Source organism: Rutidosis leptorrhynchoides, chromosome 2 (assembly GCF_046630445.1).
Source record: "Rutidosis leptorrhynchoides isolate AG116_Rl617_1_P2 chromosome 2, CSIRO_AGI_Rlap_v1, whole genome shotgun sequence".
NCBI lineage: Eukaryota > Viridiplantae > Streptophyta > Magnoliopsida > Asterales > Asteraceae > Rutidosis > Rutidosis leptorrhynchoides.
In genome coordinates, this window is record NC_092334.1 from 171,980,434 (window position 1) to 171,997,124 (window position 16,691).

At 30.7% G+C, this 16,691-nt stretch overlaps 2 protein-coding genes across 3 annotated transcripts; both read left to right on the top strand.

Annotated features, from left to right (window-relative positions):
- The first annotated feature begins 4,260 nt into the window (after positions 1-4,260).
- LOC139891567 (uncharacterized) lies at positions 4,261-14,882 on the top strand. 2 transcript variants are annotated; one of them, XM_071874538.1, is made up of 5 exons: positions 4,261-4,718; positions 5,021-5,130; positions 5,823-6,050; positions 13,257-13,972; positions 14,066-14,882. In XM_071874538.1, exons 2-4 carry the CDS (start codon positions 5,061-5,063, stop codon positions 13,916-13,918), a joined length of 960 nt encoding a protein of 319 aa, XP_071730639.1. In that variant the 5' UTR covers positions 4,261-4,718; positions 5,021-5,060; the 3' UTR covers positions 13,919-13,972; positions 14,066-14,882. The 2 variants fall into 2 exon arrangements, with proteins under 2 accessions (XP_071730639.1, XP_071730640.1); XM_071874539.1 differs by lacking the exon at positions 4,261-4,718 and having other exon boundaries at positions 5,020-5,130; positions 5,725-6,050.
- Positions 13,934-15,945, top strand: LOC139888425 (uncharacterized). Its single transcript, XM_071871435.1, has 5 exons — positions 13,934-13,972; positions 14,066-14,272; positions 14,573-15,243; positions 15,401-15,574; positions 15,745-15,945. The coding sequence occupies exons 1-5, from the start codon at positions 13,934-13,936 to the stop codon at positions 15,935-15,937; spliced, it is 1,284 nt and encodes a 427-aa protein (XP_071727536.1). The 3' UTR covers positions 15,938-15,945.
- Positions 15,946-16,691: the final 746 nt, after the last annotated feature.

The window sequence follows — 16,691 nt, forward strand, 5'->3', positions numbered from 1 at the left end:
ATACAGGTCAGGCCTGCTGCCATCGTGGTTTTTATCAAAACAAAACTTTAATTTTCAATTTTCATTGCATTATAGAGAAAGTGTATAACATATAGTAGTTTCTAAATCGATATTATAATCTTTCTGTGTTCTCAATTTGAACAAAAACATCAAAACCTGTTTGAATTTTATTGAAGAACAAAGTTTGACTTTCTCAAAATCAGAACTTTGACTCACGAATTCACTCTCAACATACGAATTGAAATATGAGTTTTTGCATATAGTTTTAGAAGAAGGTTTCAAATACAATTGCACTTACAGATTTTGAAATTGATTTGAAATTCGACGTGTTGCATAAGAAGGTAACGAGCAGAGCAGATAGTTTGTTGTTCTTCCAAATTTAATTTAATTTGACAACGTTTGGTTCTGTAAAAGGTAATTGTAATTGTTACTGATAATGTAGGTTTGTTTGTAACACTCTTTACTGAAATGCATCATTTATCTAATCAAATTTCTCGACATAATTTGTCGTTCAAGGACAGAGTTATAATAGAAAAATAAAAAGGCAAATTTGATATCTAACAACTCTTGGACTCATCCTGGTGGTTTGATTCTGATACGTACGAATATTTGACTGGAAAATAGATCAACTATAGTTTGAGAATGATTGATAACAGATTACAAAATTTTCTGAAATTATCTATATCTTAAACGTATTATATATATATATATATATATATATATATATATATATATATATATATATATATATATATATATATATATATATATATATATATATATATATATATTTATCATAAACCATATAAATATTTATTTGTGTATGTATATTTGTATTTATGTATGTAGCTGTATTTGTATGTAATTTCGTATATATATAAATATAATTGTGCTTTCTAAATACCGGTATTATATAAATATATAACTCATAAGTTTTAATAATTAACAATATATTAATACTAATAATTAATAAATGTATTATTAATAATAACAATTATATTAATAATAATAAATAATAAACATACTAATAATCCTAAAACTTATAATAATTATATTATTATTGATAATAACAATGGATTATATTAATTTCTATTAATAAATACTTTAATAATAATGATATTAATAATAAAAATCTTGGTAAGGATAATAATAATGAAAGTAATAATAATAATAATAATAATACTACTAATAATACTATCTCAACTATATTTTAAACTTATAATTTTAATTAATATAATAATATTACAACTTATTAATTATATCATATTTATTATATATATATATATATATATATATATATATATATATATATATATATAAATAAAATAACATTTAATGAATATTTAGTATTTATATATTTTGTAAATGTTATAATAATTATTATTTAAAATATTTTATTTATAGATTTATATAGATTCATAATAATATCATATATATTTAGTTATATATTCATCTTAAGGGTAACTTATTTATCTTGTTATTTTACATTTTTAACTCTAATTGATTAAAGTATATTTTATTTATGCATATAATATAGATACACTCATATATATATATATATATATATATATATATATATATATATATATATATATATATATATATATATATATATATATATATATATATATATATATATATATAATCTTTACATATTAATTTTACATACAGTAGTTCGTGAATCGTCGAGCATGGTCAAAGGGTAAATATATACACGAACACCGTTCAAAGATTTTGGAGACTTTAACATTACAGACTTCGCTTATCGTGTCGAACTTATGTAAAGATTAAGTTTAAATTCGGTCGGAAATATCCGGGTCATCACAGCATTGACCGAGAAATCTCGGGAGATGAACATCTCGTCTCGGTTGCCTTCTAAAAACGAGATCTCGGGGGAGATCTCGGGAGATTTACAACACTGGCAGTGCTGCACTCTACGAGAGTCGAACTCCTGACTTCTCGCTAAGAGAGACAGACCACTATCACATGGGTTATAACACAATGTTAAAACATTCATATTGTTATTAGATGTGGAGTTTACACAAAATGTTAAATGAAGATTAACTCATATTTAAAGAGACAATTGTATTGAATTAGTAAACGAACACGCGCGTTGCGGTGGTAAAGATGTTTTCTTTTGCATTTACCAAACAATAAATAGTTTAAAATACAATTTACATAAAAAGATAACAATTTGATATGAAACTAATTTAAAAAATTTTGTTATAAAAAACAAAATTAATTAAAGACTTAATTAAGCCCTTGGTCCCTAAAGTTTTATCTTTTTTTCATCTTTGTCCCTAAAGTATTTTTGTTTCATCTTAACCCTTAAAGTTATGATATGGTTTCATTTAGGTCCCCAATTAACAGATTGAGTTAACGACAGTTAACTATGGGGACCTAGATGAAACAATATCATTACTTTAAGGGTTAGGATAAAATAAAAATACTTTAGGGACAAGGATGAAATAAAAATACTTTAGTGCTGACAGATTATTGGCGACTAAAGTCTTTTTTGTAAACACAACTTGATATGTAAATGTAGGCTTAGTATTCGAGATTTGTGTCGTGTAATAAACTAATACTAGTGAAATGACCGGTGAAATCACGGATTTGTTTAAACGAAACAGTTTAATGATATATTTTATGTATTAAGTGAATGTAAATGTTAAAGTCATTTAGTTTAATAAACCGTGAAACCACAGATTCCGACCAAAAAACTTGATAATCAAATTATTGTAGTTTATAAAATGCGTATAGCAAATAATGACAACGAAAGCGTACCACAGATATTTTGCCTGGAACATACGATCCGAAATAATCAAAGATTTTGAAAGAGAGAATGCTAAACTATTAATATGAAGATATGTGATATTGTTTTGAAAATTATGACTAAATAATATGCAGGAGAAAATTTTTTAAATTTAGAAACAGAATAATTATTTAAGTTATATTTCTTTTGCATTTATTTTTCATTATTATCATTTTTCCTTTAATTGTTATTAATTAAGTGTATATAATTAAGATTAATTGTTATTTATGACATCATCATGGTGCTCTAAGAATTTTTTAATTTATTTTGAATTTTTTTAAAGCTTAAAAAATGTGTATTTATGACATTATTATTTTAGAATTTTAATAGAAACTATAGATTATAATTTGCTTTATTTTATTTTGAGGTTATTTTTCCAATAGCTTAAATTAAATGAATTGCTGGATTGCATCGTCTGTTTGATTTTGTTTATTAATTAAAAATATTTGAAAACTATGGATATCGGACTCTGGATCAAGTTAGAATAAAATTTTTGGTAATAATAGCACGAACTGAAATCACAAGCTTTATAGTCTTTGGTAATAGATTTAATCATAATTATTAAAAAAATTGAAGAATGCACAGATAAATAAATTCGTCGCAATGCATAGGTCTCTCAATACATCTACAATAAGGAAGATAATGATAAAGATGGATGGTTGGGTTAGCGGTTCAAAACTAATCTGATTGGTCATAACATCAATTGTCAAACGTGCCCTCACGTGATGTGCACGTGACTACACTTAATGGGATAAACTTAACACCCGTTAACTTTAGAGTCAACCGCGAAATACTTTAATAGTTTGGGGTCAACGAAGTCCAAAAAATAAATAAATGTCACATATGTTGTTAGTACAAAGTTGATGGACCAACGGCAAAATTTTATCTTATCTATATAGTCTAATAAACTTTTAAGATGATGACATCATCATTAAGCTAAATTACCCTTTACTTTTTATAATGATAATGTCATAATTATATATTAATTTAATTAAAAAATAATACAAAATCTTTTATAAAAGAAAATATTAATCTCTCCTAAAGTATAATTTTATTTTTCTAAAAAAATTTAAAAGGCATTATTATTAATAATAATTATTATTATTAAAAATATAAATATAAATATTCAACTTTGAGCGAACTTTATATTTGTAAAATCAACGACAAGTTTCTTAGTCGGAATCGGTGGTTCCACGGGGCAATAAACTAAATGACTTTAACATTTACATTCACTTAATACCTAAAACATATCATTAAACTGTTTCGTTTAAATAAACCCGTGTTTCTACGGGTCATTTCACTAGTATTTAACTAATTAACTTAGCGTGATGATGTGGATGTAGAGATAGGATTGCCACGTATGTATGTATAAATTATATGGTTTGAATTTGATCACTCATTCAAAATGTATCCATAATATTTACGAGTAATCGATCTTTTGGGTTGCCGATGTGCCATCAACATTTTGAAGTCACAAATTGTGGGCCTTGTTTGTTATAAAACATGTGGTTTTGGGCTATGGATTATTTGGACTACCACACCCCCAGGCATCAACAACACCCCCCGGCATCTTGCCTTATAAAAGATAAAACATACACCTCAAACCCTAATTCATTCCTTTCACTTCACTTTTCACATCATAAAACACTAGTGTACAAATTACTCCAAACAACAAATTTTACACCAAAATCTGAAAAACCACCAATAATTATTGTAGGACTGCTAGATCTGAAACATATCCTTCGATTTGTTACAAAAGTTGATTCTAAAATCACCAGATTTGCAACTCGGGTAGTAGTTTGTGATTCGTCACCGGATCTTGATTTTAGTCACCACCGGATCGTTAAACAGCAAGACCGGAGATACAGTCACCGTTTTCATCTCCGACCGAATTCTTCAAAGAATGGTAAAATTACAAATTCACTATATCTCTCTCTTGTTATCTGTTGTTTGATTTGGCTTTATTGATTTCTCGATTACTTTTTTTTTCTTTCTATTGTTAAAAAGTTCACTTTAATTTTTTCTGCACAGTGTATTACCAGTAATTTTTAACAGCAAAGTAAATTTTTATCAAAACAGGACCAAGGTTTAATTTCTAATTAACCATGTAGTTTTTCTTGTCATTAAACAAATTATTCACAGAAATGAAACCTAAATTTTATTACTCTCCGTAGATCTAATCCTTTATATATATATATTCTTTTCCAGCAATTATGAGGTATATCAAGATCCATAAAGCAAACCTTCAATGGCGTCTTATTCAGCGTCATCCAATCACAAAAGCTATAGATATGACGTGTTTCTGTGCTTTAAAATAGGTAAATATGATAACTTTGCCTTTGACATTTTTAATTGCTATTTTTAAATAGGTTTGCTATATATATATATATATATATATATATATATATATATATATATATACATATATATATATATATATATATATATATATATATATATATATATACTTGATTCTTAGCGAGTTATTTTTTTAATTGTATAAGTTGTGTTGTTATATAAAAAAGTTCAAATACTAATTACTAATGAAAATTAAAAGAATAAGGTTGCACTTGATAAAAAGCGTTGAATGATTCGAAGTTTTTTATTTTCAAATGTGCTGGTTGAACTTGGTTAATAATGATATTTAACCTTTTGATAATCTTTCTAAATAAACACTCTAAATACTAGAAGGATATTCATTTGAGTCCAATTTTTATCTTGGGTTTGAGGGAATTAATTTCAGCCCTTAGATTGATGCTCATCAATGGCTGAGATTAACTTGATCAAAATATATGTAATTTTGGGCGGAGGGGCAAATTCGTCATTTTAGCGCAAATATTTTGTACACACAACAGTCATCTCGGTCATTCCTCACAGTTCATCCTTTTCTCCCTCCCACTCTCGACCGCTAGGGTTTTCTTCTTTATCGATCATCTATATCGCCATCTTCAATCAACATTCATCGATCTATAACTAATGGCGAAATCAAACGAATCTGCAATTTCTAAAGCTTCATCTGCTAAAAAACAAAGTTCTGCTACAACAAAAGCTCCGGCGAAACCTAAAGCTTCTGCTACAACAAAAGCTTCTGCTACAACAAAAGCTCCGGCTACAACAAAAGCTCCGGCTAAAACACAGGCTAAAACTCACGCTCCGGCTCAAAAACAAGCTCCGGCTCAACAAGCTTTGTCTAAAAAACAAGCTCCGGCTCAAAAAATAGCTCCGACCAAAGTTCTAGGTAATTTTACAATGTTTTATTTGGCAATCAATCAAGTGTTTGTTCTATTTTCATTGTTTTCTTAATTTCTTTAGGGTTTTTAGATATATTGTTTCCTTTTTGTTTCTACGATCACATGTGATTTGTTTGTGATTATCTTATGTGTGTTATTTACCAGTATATTAGTTACATTTGTTGTTGAAAAGTTCACTATACAATTTTTGTCATCAGAACTTAATTGTTAGATTTTTAATCACATTTGATTTTTACAGAAATACCAAATTCCATCAGATTGTAATTGTTAGTGTTTTTAATCACATGTGATGTTTCTGTTTTAATGTACCTTTTAGGGTTTTTGTAATCAGTTTTTCATTGTTTTAATATTTTAATCACATGTGATTGGCAAAGCAGAATCACATGTGATTGGCAAAGGAGAATCACATGTGATGTTTTTGTTTTAATCTACCATTTAATCAGTTTTTCATTGTTTTAATGTTTACCAAATGCTATCACAAGTGTTTTTTTTTTTTTTTTTTTTTTTTTTTGAAGTGCGATTGTTTTTTGTTTTAATGTGCAATTTATGGTTTCTATAATCAGATTGTAATCTTTGTCATCAGAATGCAACTGTTAGGTTTTCAATCACATGTGATTGAAGTAATGCCATCACATGTGATTGTTCTTTGTTTTAATGTGCAATTTAGTGAAATTACTTCAAAGTCACAATTAGATGTTAACATGCAGTTTTTCATTGTTTTAATGTTTAATATTTTACATGTTTTACAGATAAACAAACTCGCAAACGCAAGGCTCTGGTCGATAAGGCTGATTCGAAGCCTAAAACTATAGCAAAAGTTGTTGCTGTGAAGGAGTTACCTTCTCTGAGGCTTAGGACCACTCCTAAGCCGTTTGCTAATGTTATGGCTGCGCTTAATCCTGCTAAAAAGGAATGCGTGAGCAAGCTTGGGTTTCATTCTTTGTTAGATTTTAACATTGATCAACTCCCTGGTAATCTTGTCTACTTTTGCGTAGACAATCTTGATGATCATGCTATGATGATTAGGACTTCTAAGGGCGATATCAAGGTTGATGCTGAAGCGGTCAAAGATGTTTTTGGCTTTGAAGATGTCGGGGTTGATTTAGATACCCTAGATGTTATTCCTGGCAGCGAATTTGTTAAAAGTTGGTTTGAGCAGTTTCCAAATGAACCGGGGATTCGTGCATCGACAATTGCTGAGAAGATTTTAAGTGCTCCCGAAACCGATAGTATCTTCGAGATGAACTTCTTAATGTTATTTGCCAGCACAATGGTCACGTGCGAAAGAAATGGCCTGGTTAGTGCGTTTGTCTTGACAAGGTTGGGTGATACTATCGATTTATCAACTGTCAATTGGTGTAAGTATTTGCTATCAAGTGTGCAAGGTAGCAAATCTGGTTGGAATAGATTTGATCCAAATTCTTTATATAATGGTCACACTACTTTTCTTACTGTGAGTTTCCTGTTTATTATTATTATGCTTTTTATATCTTTTTTTATTTTGATTTTTGTCAAGTTTGTTTATAACTATGACTTTTTCCTGTTTTTCTCTTAGCTGCTGTATCTTGACCGAACCAAGTTTGATCATGTTCCAGTTGTCCGTGGGTGTTCACTTTTCAAGAACTGGAAAGGAGGTATTGCGGTTCGTGCAAAGAACGAGGCGGCTTCATGTGGAAAATTTGGTACTGTTGAACTTGCACCAAAATTTGATCCTGAAGAAGATGTTGGAGAGGGTTTTATAGCAATTGAAGGTGAAAACGATAACATTGATTCGGTTGAGGTATTTTCCTTTTATCTATTATGTTTTGATTCTGCTTTTGCCAATCACATGTGATATGTCTTTAATTTCATTCAATTCTGCTTTCTGCTTGCCAATCACATGTGATTACGATTTAACAATCACATATGATTGTGCTTTAATTTCATGTGATTCTGCTTTAATTTCAAGTGATTCTTCTTTCTGCTTGTCAATCACATGTGATTATGTTATAACAATCACATGTGATTCTGCCTTAATTTAGTGCATTACCTTATAGAGTTTATAATCTAATGTTCGTGCCTTATATGCAGGACTATTGTCGAGTTATCAAGGAGAAGTTCAAGTTTCTTGATGACTTGAAGATGTTTTTGTCAAAATAATAACTGAAGGGCTGGTGAATTATCCTAACGAGAAGACTTTGATATCTTATCAAAGTAAATTAAATGAAGTTTTTAGAATGGTTGAGGGTGATGACGTGAAGGTACCAATGAATGGTACCGATGATGAGAAGAAGGAAGATGCTGAGAAGAATGACGATGACGAGAAGAAGGATGATGACAAGAAGAATGATGATGATGAGAAGAAGGATGATGATGAACAAAAGGCTATGTTTGATGAGGATTTTGATGAGAAGAAGGATGATGATGAAAGAAAGTCTGATGATGATGAAGATGACCAAGATGATGAAGCTAAGGATGATGAAGAAGTCCATCTTGGTTCCGATGATGAAGCCAAGGATGATGATGAAGGTGAAAAAGATGGTGAAGATGAAAAAGAAGTTAGTGAACGTGAAAAATATTCCTCTGATGAAGTTGTTGAAACCGTACAAGAGAATGCTTCTTTGTCACAATGGTTTGATGTCAATGTACATGAGGTGGTTGAATGTTGTGAAATTGTTTCTTTACTTTATGCACCCACAATATCACAAAGCCTTCCAATGTTACCTGTCCATAATACACCAATATTTATAAGTTTAACCCCTCCAACTTTCCATCTTTTATCTCAGGAGGAGGTTATTGTGGAGAAGAATGAGTTAGAGAACATTGAGAAAAGAGTTGCATCCATCCCAAAGAAGAAGCAGATTGGTACAGTGGCAACTATTATAAAAGGACTAGTTGTTCCTTCTAAATATGTCAACAAATTGACAGCAGTTTACAACATGTTGACCGACTCCGAACTTCTGTGGCTATGGAGTTATTTTCAATGAAGAAAAACGCAGAGTGAGTTTTCTATACTTAATCTTGACATTAATTAGCATTTTATATCATTCAATCACATGTGATTAAATTAGTCAATCACATGTGATTATATTAGTGAATCATATGTGATTATATCATTCAATCACATGTGATTAAACTAAACATAGCATCACTATTGACATACTAATTATGTGTTTATTGTATTTGTTTTTTAGTGAAATGATATTTGAAGATAAAAAGGGGGTTTGGAACGTTCATCGTGTTAGCTTGGAGTCACTTTGTCCGGGTTTATATGTTGAGGCCAGTGTGATCGATGCCTGGAGTTATATACTAAATCAAGAGCGACAGTTTAGAGATCCAACTAGCCCAACAAAGTTTTTCTTTCCAACTTCAATCATTGTAAGTTTTAACTTTTAAATTTTGCTTGCCAATCACATGTGATTATGATTTAACAATCACGTGTGATTGTTCTTTAATTTCAAGTGATTCTGCATTCAGCTTGACAATCACATGTGATTATGATTTAATAATCACATGTGATTCTGCCTTAACACATGTTTTTTTTATTTTTATAGTGGTCTGGCATGTATGACGACAAGAAAATGTCAAAAGAAGCTAAACTGCATAAATTTTAAGAAAATGTTGAATCGTTATTTCGAGGTTTTCCCAATGATATTTCATTCCACAAAATTGATCTGGTATGTTAATTTTGTTTACATTTTTGTTTCATTTTTCTATAAATATCATAATCAATTATTTGTATGCTGAAAATTTAATATATATATTTTTAATTATTTGCAACAGGTTTTTTCTCCATCTCTGCAGAAACGATCATTTCTTTGTGCTCATGTTTGACTTGAAGATTCCAAAACTCTTTATAATGGACAACGATTCATCGTCTTCAAACTTTCAAGCAAAATATGCCAAAGTTTGCAACCTTGTGGTTAGTTTTCCTTTTCATGTGATTCTGCTTTCTGCTTGCCAATCAGATGTGATTATGATTTAACAATCACATGTGATTGTGCTTTAATTTCATTAGATTCTGCTTTCAGCTTGCCAATCACATGTGATTTGTGCTTTAATTTCAAGTGATTCTGCTTTCTGCTTGCCAATCACATGTGATTATGATTTAACAATCACAAGTATTGAACTAAAATGAGGTTATGTTATGTTAGTTTATTTTTCTGATTTGTTTTTCTAGAAATATTGTTTTGGTGAGCATTTAAAACTGCAAAAGCATACATATGCAATGATGATTGAAAATATGCATGCAAGTCGAATGAAGATGACATGGACAACAAGAGCTAATGTTGTCGATTGTGGTGTTTTTGCCATGTACCACATGGAAACATTTAAAGCCACACCTGAGATCGAATGGACGGAGGAGTTGTTCCCTGAATTGTTGAAACAACAAAATTAGCTGAGGAAGTTGAGAGTCCGGTATGCAGCGAAAATTTTAACTCATTCTCTAAACCAGCATGCCGACAAGATGATTCAACATGCTTCAGAATTCAAGTTATCTCATGCCAAAGAAGACTACAGGAAGGTTGTTCTTTATGCACAAAAATCAATAGATGACCGTGTTGAAAAATCAAAGGAGTTGTTACAAAAATGAAGTGTTTGTTATCTACTATTGTTGATTCATTGTTGTTATCTACTGTTGTTGATGGATTTCATTGTTGATTGTTTATTAATTTTTATTAAACAAGTACATGTTATGTTTGTTAGCCAATCACTTTTGATTATGAATGACCAATCACTTGTGATTATGCATTGCCAATCACTTGTGATTTTGAATTGCCATTAACTTGTGATTCTGCCAATAACTTTTGATTGTGTATTGTGATTAATGTAATCATGTGATTTATGGTCACTTGTGATTCTGTCAATAACTTGTGATTGTATATTGTGATTAATGTAATAATGTGATTTAGGGTTTAGATTTAGGGTTTAGATTTTAGATTTTAGGGTTTAGATTTAGGGTTTAGAATGAGTTTTTTACATGAACGGTTTAAACCTGAAAAAAAAATGTTCCAATAACTTGTGATTGTATATTGCCAATCACTTGTGATTTTGAATGGCCAATCACATGTGATTACATTAAGCGAATGTGATTGTAAAATCCAGAATTACAAGTAATTGTAAATCACTATAACTTTATGATTATATAATAAGTTAATCATGTGATTTTTAAGAAAGCAATCTAATAAGAATGATTCATAAGTCAACAAAATCGTTCTACATTTCAATGTCTTATCTAATCACATGTGATTGAATATGTGCAAGACCTGTTTTCTCACAAATTGTAAGAAAATAACAAACATAAAAAATGGAAGTATCATAGTGACATCATAAAAAATATGATCAACAAAAATGAAAGTATATGCAAGACCCGTTTTCACTTTCTGTGAACAAGTACTGACCAACAAAAATGGTGTATCCCTTCTTCACATCCTGCAACATCACATTAACAATCACGTAAGTATAGTGACATCATAAAAAATGAATCATAAAAATGAATCATAACAAATATTATTAATTAAGAATATATGATTCATAAGCCAACACATAACAATCATTTGTGATTAATCACTTGTGATTGGACAATCACAATCACAATCACAAGTGATTGTACAATACAAACATTACTAATTCAGAATTATAACAATCACCTGTACCAAATACAAAATATGACTAATTCAGAATTGTACAAACACTTGTACCAACATATAGCAAATATATGTAATTTTGGGTGGAGGGGCAATTTCGTCATTTTACTGCAAAAATTTTGTACCCACACTCCACCCATCTCGTTCATTCCTCACTCTTGCACACACCATCTGTAACATTTTTCTCTCAGTCTCTATCTCCATTATAGGGTTTTCCGTCTGGAACGAATTTCTTCATCGCCATCAATTATTTTTCGGTTTCTTCAATTCGATCAATAATCAAACGTTTCATCTTCATTAATCCATCTATAATCAATGGCGAGATCATCTGAATCTCCAATTTCGAAACCTACTTCTTCTAAAAAACAAAGTTCTGTTACAAAACAAGTTCCGACTAAAACTCCAACTAAAACACATGCTTCGGGTAAAGCATAAGCTTGGGTTAAAGCACAAGGTCCGGCTAAAGCACAAGCTCCGACCAAAATACAAGCTCCGGCGAAAACAAAAGCTCCGGCTAAACTAAAAGCTCCGGCCAAAGCTCTAGGTAATTTTACTATGTTTTTATTTCGCAATTAATCAAGTGTTTGTTCTATTTTCATTGTTTTCTTAATTTTTATAGGGTTTTTAGAGATATTGCTTCATGTTTTTTTTTCCACAATCACATGTGATTTGTTTGTGATTACTATGTTTTATTCAGCAATCAATCAACTGTTTATTGTATTTCATTGTTTTCTTAAATTTTTAGGGTTTTTAGAGATATATTGATTCGTGTTTGTTTCTCAAATCACATGTGATTTGTTTGTGATTATCTTATTTGTGTTATTTACCATTATATTTAGTTGCATTTGTTGTTGTTGAAAAGATCAGTATACAATTTTTGGTATCAGAACTTAATTTTTAGGTTTTTAATCACATGTGATTCTTACAGAAATTAGCTGGTTGTATCTTTTAGATGTTACCAGATGCCATCACATATGATTGTTTTTGTTTTAATGTAACATTTAGGGGTTTTTTATACAATATTAGTCATCGGATTGTAATTTCTATGGTTTCAATCACTTGTGATTATACAATGAAATTATTTGAAAGTCACTATTAGATGTTAACATACAGTTTTTTGTTGTTGAAATTACTTATATGCATTTACAGTTATTGTTTTAATGTTAACACATGCCATCACTTGTGATTCATTATTTTAATGTTCCGTAATTTATATGTTTTACAGTTATTTCTCTGAATGCATTTTGTCCTTTGTAATGTTGGTGATTAATGCCTCACCTGTGATTGATTGTTTTTACAGCCAATCACTTGTGATTTATGCATTTATCAATTACTTGTGATTCTGCATTTACCAATCACTTGTGATTCTGCTTTGCCAATCACTTGTGATTCTGCTTTTCCAATCACTTGTGATTCTGATTTGCCAATCACTTGTGATTGTGCATTACCAATCACTTGGTGATTTCAATTACATGTGATTACAAATAGATGTTAACAATTGACCTTATCTGTTATTTGTTTGGTTTAATGTTACTGATTTACTTTTGTAAAATGCTTTTTTAATAGGTAAGAGGAAAGATCATCCCCCTACCAATGAAGATAGTAAACCAAAACTGAAACAAAAAGGTGGTGTTGCTGTTGAGGAACCTGAAAGTTCCAAGTTGCCTGCTCTCAGGCTTAGGACCACTCCTGCGCAATTTGCGAAGGTTATGTGCTCTTTGACCGCTGAGCAGAAAGAATGTGTTCGTAGACTTGGGTTTGGTTCTTTAATTGGCTTCAACATAGATGAGTTACCCGGTAACGTAGCTTACTATGTTGTTGATAATTTCGATGGTGATGCTATGGTTATACGAACGCGAAAAGGGGATATTAAAGTTGATGCTGAAGCAGTCAAAGACGTCTTTGGAATTGAAGACGATGGTGTTGACATAGACACTTTGGAAATTAAGAGTGATAGTGCTTTTGTTCAAAGTTGGATGGCTCAGTTTGAAGAAGGTATGAGCTACCGTTCATCAACACTTTGTAATTTGATTCTGAGCTCAGCTGAAGTTGATAGCATTTTTGAGATGAATTTTACAATGTTATTCACGAACACGATGGTTACATGTGAAAGAAATGGGTTGTTGACTTATTATGTGTTAACAAGGCTAGCTGATGATGTTGCTATATCAAGCATCAACTGGTGTAGTTATCTTCTTAATTCATTGAAGTATAGCAAAAAATTTTAGGACAGAAACTTTCCCATGAAGAGTTACTACAATGGTGCTGCTACCTTTCTTTCCGTGAGTTGTCTTCTCCATTGTTTTTATGCTTGTTACATCTATTTTGACAATTTGGTTAATAACTTTGATTTTTTTTTACTCTTTTTTTCTTAGCTTCTATATCTGGACATGACCAAGTCTGATCTCTTTCCTGTTGTTCGTGGACGTCCAGTTTTCAAGAACTGGAAAGGGGCCATTACTGTTCGTGCAAAGAAAGAGGATTCACTTGGATCATTTGGTACTTTGGAACTTGCACCAAAGTATGATCCAGAAGCAGATGAAGAGGGGCTTTTAAAATTGAAGATAACAAGGATAATTTTGGTCTACTTGAGGTATTTTTTAAACTCATTCATATGATTTATGATTCTGCATGATTTTTTAAACTCATTCATACTTATTACTATCACTTGTGATTCTGCATTCCAATCACTTGTGATTATGCATGCCAATCACTTGTGATTATGCAGGCCAATCACTTGTGATTATGCATGCCAATCACTTGTGATTATGCATTCCAATCACTTGTGATTATGCATGCCAATCACAACACTTGTGATTGAATTTACATAATCACTTGTGATTTTTCACACTTATTCCAACCTTTTTTCATATTATATGCAGGAATATTTTCAAGTTATTGACAAGAAATTCAAAATGGTTGATGACTTGAAACAATTTCTTTCGAAGAAAATAACTGAAGGTTTATCAAAATTTCCAAATAAGAAGACTTTGATATCTTATCAAAGTAGAATGAAGCAAGTTTTTAGAATCAATGAGGGTGATGTTGATGAGAAGCTTGAAAAGAAGTCCGAGGATGATGAGAAGAAGGTTGATGAAACACTTGAGAAGAAGGCTGAGGATAAAGAGATTAAGGTTAAAAATGATTCGAAGATGGTTGAGTGCGAGAAGGAAGCTGCTGATGATGATGATGATTATGTTAATGATGATGATAATGATAATGCTGATGACGATGATCACGATGATGATGATAATGATGATGATGATGATGATAAGGATAAAGATAAGCATGATGATGATGATGATGATGATGATGATGAAGAAGAAGAAGAAGAAGAAAAGACCGAGTCTGATGAAGATGATGAGGTTAGTGGTCATGAAAATGAGAATGAAGCGAATTCCAATGAAGAAGAAGTCCAGCTTGATCAAGATGATGAGGGTAAGGGTAAGGGTCCCGAAGATGTTGTAAAAGAAGTTTGTGAAGGTGCCGATAATTCTGATGAAGATGTTGAAAAAGTTGTAATTGCAGAAGAGCAAGCTTCTTTGACACAATGGTTTGATCTGAATGTTAACAAGGTTGTTGAATGTTGTGAAATTTTTTCTTTATTTGTTAATGAACCCACAATATTGGATAGTCTTCCAATGTTACCTTTTCATAATACACCAACATTTAAGAGTTTAACCCCTCCAACTTTTCATCTTTTATCTCAGGAGGAGGTTAGTGAGGAGAAGAAGTCTAAGAAGGGAAAAAAAACTGATTATGAGATCTGCGAAAGTTGCTATGGATTCTCCATATGTCAATAGGTTGATGGCAGTTTCGGACCTGTTGACTAACTCTGAACTAGCTTTGGCTATGGATTTGTTTTCAATGCAAAGAAACCCTTGGTGAGTTTTCTATACTTTTTTCTTAATCTAACTAACACTTTATATCATTTGATTCACATGTGATTATATTAGTCAATCACAAGTGATTATATTTTGAAGTCACATGTTATTAATCAAACATAGAATCACTATTTGACAAATAGTAATTCTGTTTTTATTGTATTTTTTAGTGATCTTGTATTTGAAGTTAAAAAAGTCTGTTGGACTGTTCATCATGTCACGTTGGAATCACTTTGTCCTGATTTATATGTTGAGGCTGGTGTGATTGATACTTGGAGTTTTATACTAAATCTCGAGCGTAAGTATAGAGATCCAGCCAGCCGAACAAAATTTTTCTTTCCAACGTCAATAATTGTAAGTTAACTTTTAAATTTTAGGTACATATATTGAAATGTCCCGTTCTTATTGATTAAAAACGTTCCATATTAATTGATTTCGTTGCGAGGTTTTGACCTCTATATGAGACGTTTTTTTCAAAGACTGCATTCATTTTTAAAACAAACCATAACCTTTATTTCATCAATAAAGGTTTAAAAAGCTTTACGTAGATTATCAAATAATGATAATCTAAAATATCCTGTTTACACACGACCATTACATAATGGTTTACAATACAAATATGTTACAACAAAATAAGTTTCTTGAATGCAGTTTTTACACAATATCATACAAGCATGGACTCCAAATCTCGTCCTTATTTAAGTATGCGACAGCGGAAGCTCTTAATAATCACCTGAGAATAAACATGCTTAAAACGTCAACAAAAATGTTGGTGAGTTATAGGTTTAACCTATATATATCAAATCGTAACAATAGACCACAAGATTTCATATTTCAATACACATCCCATACATAGAGATAAAAATCATTCATATGGTGAACACCTGGTAACCGACATTAACAAGATGCATATATAAGAATATCCCTATCATTCCGGGATACCCTTCGGATATGATATAAATTTCGAAGTACTAAAGCATCCGGTACTTTGGATGGGGTTTGTTAGGCCCAATAGATCTATCTTTAGGATTCGCGTCAATTAGGGTGTCTGTTCCCTAATTCTTAGATTACCAGACTTAATAAAAAGGGGCATATTCGATTTCGATAATTCAACCAT

Bases quoted from the DNA above. Each gene is read 5' to 3' on its own strand.
- LOC139891567 (XM_071874538.1), top strand. From the start codon at position 5,061: ATGGCGTCTTATTCAGCGTCATCCAATCACAAAAGCTATAGATATGAC. The intron at 5,131-5,822 runs GTAAATATGATA...CAATTTCTAAAG, and splicing joins GTTTCTGTGCTTTAAAATAG to CTTCATCTGCTAAAAAACAA. The intron at 6,051-13,256 runs GTAATTTTACAA...CTTTTTTAATAG, and splicing joins AGCTCCGACCAAAGTTCTAG to GTAAGAGGAAAGATCATCCC.
- LOC139888425 (XM_071871435.1), top strand. From the start codon at position 13,934: ATGAAGAGTTACTACAATGGTGCTGCTACCTTTCTTTCC. The intron at 13,973-14,065 runs GTGAGTTGTCTT...TTTTTTTCTTAG, and splicing joins GTGCTGCTACCTTTCTTTCC to CTTCTATATCTGGACATGAC. The intron at 15,244-15,400 runs GTTTGATCTGAA...CTTTTATCTCAG, and splicing joins CAAGCTTCTTTGACACAATG to GAGGAGGTTAGTGAGGAGAA.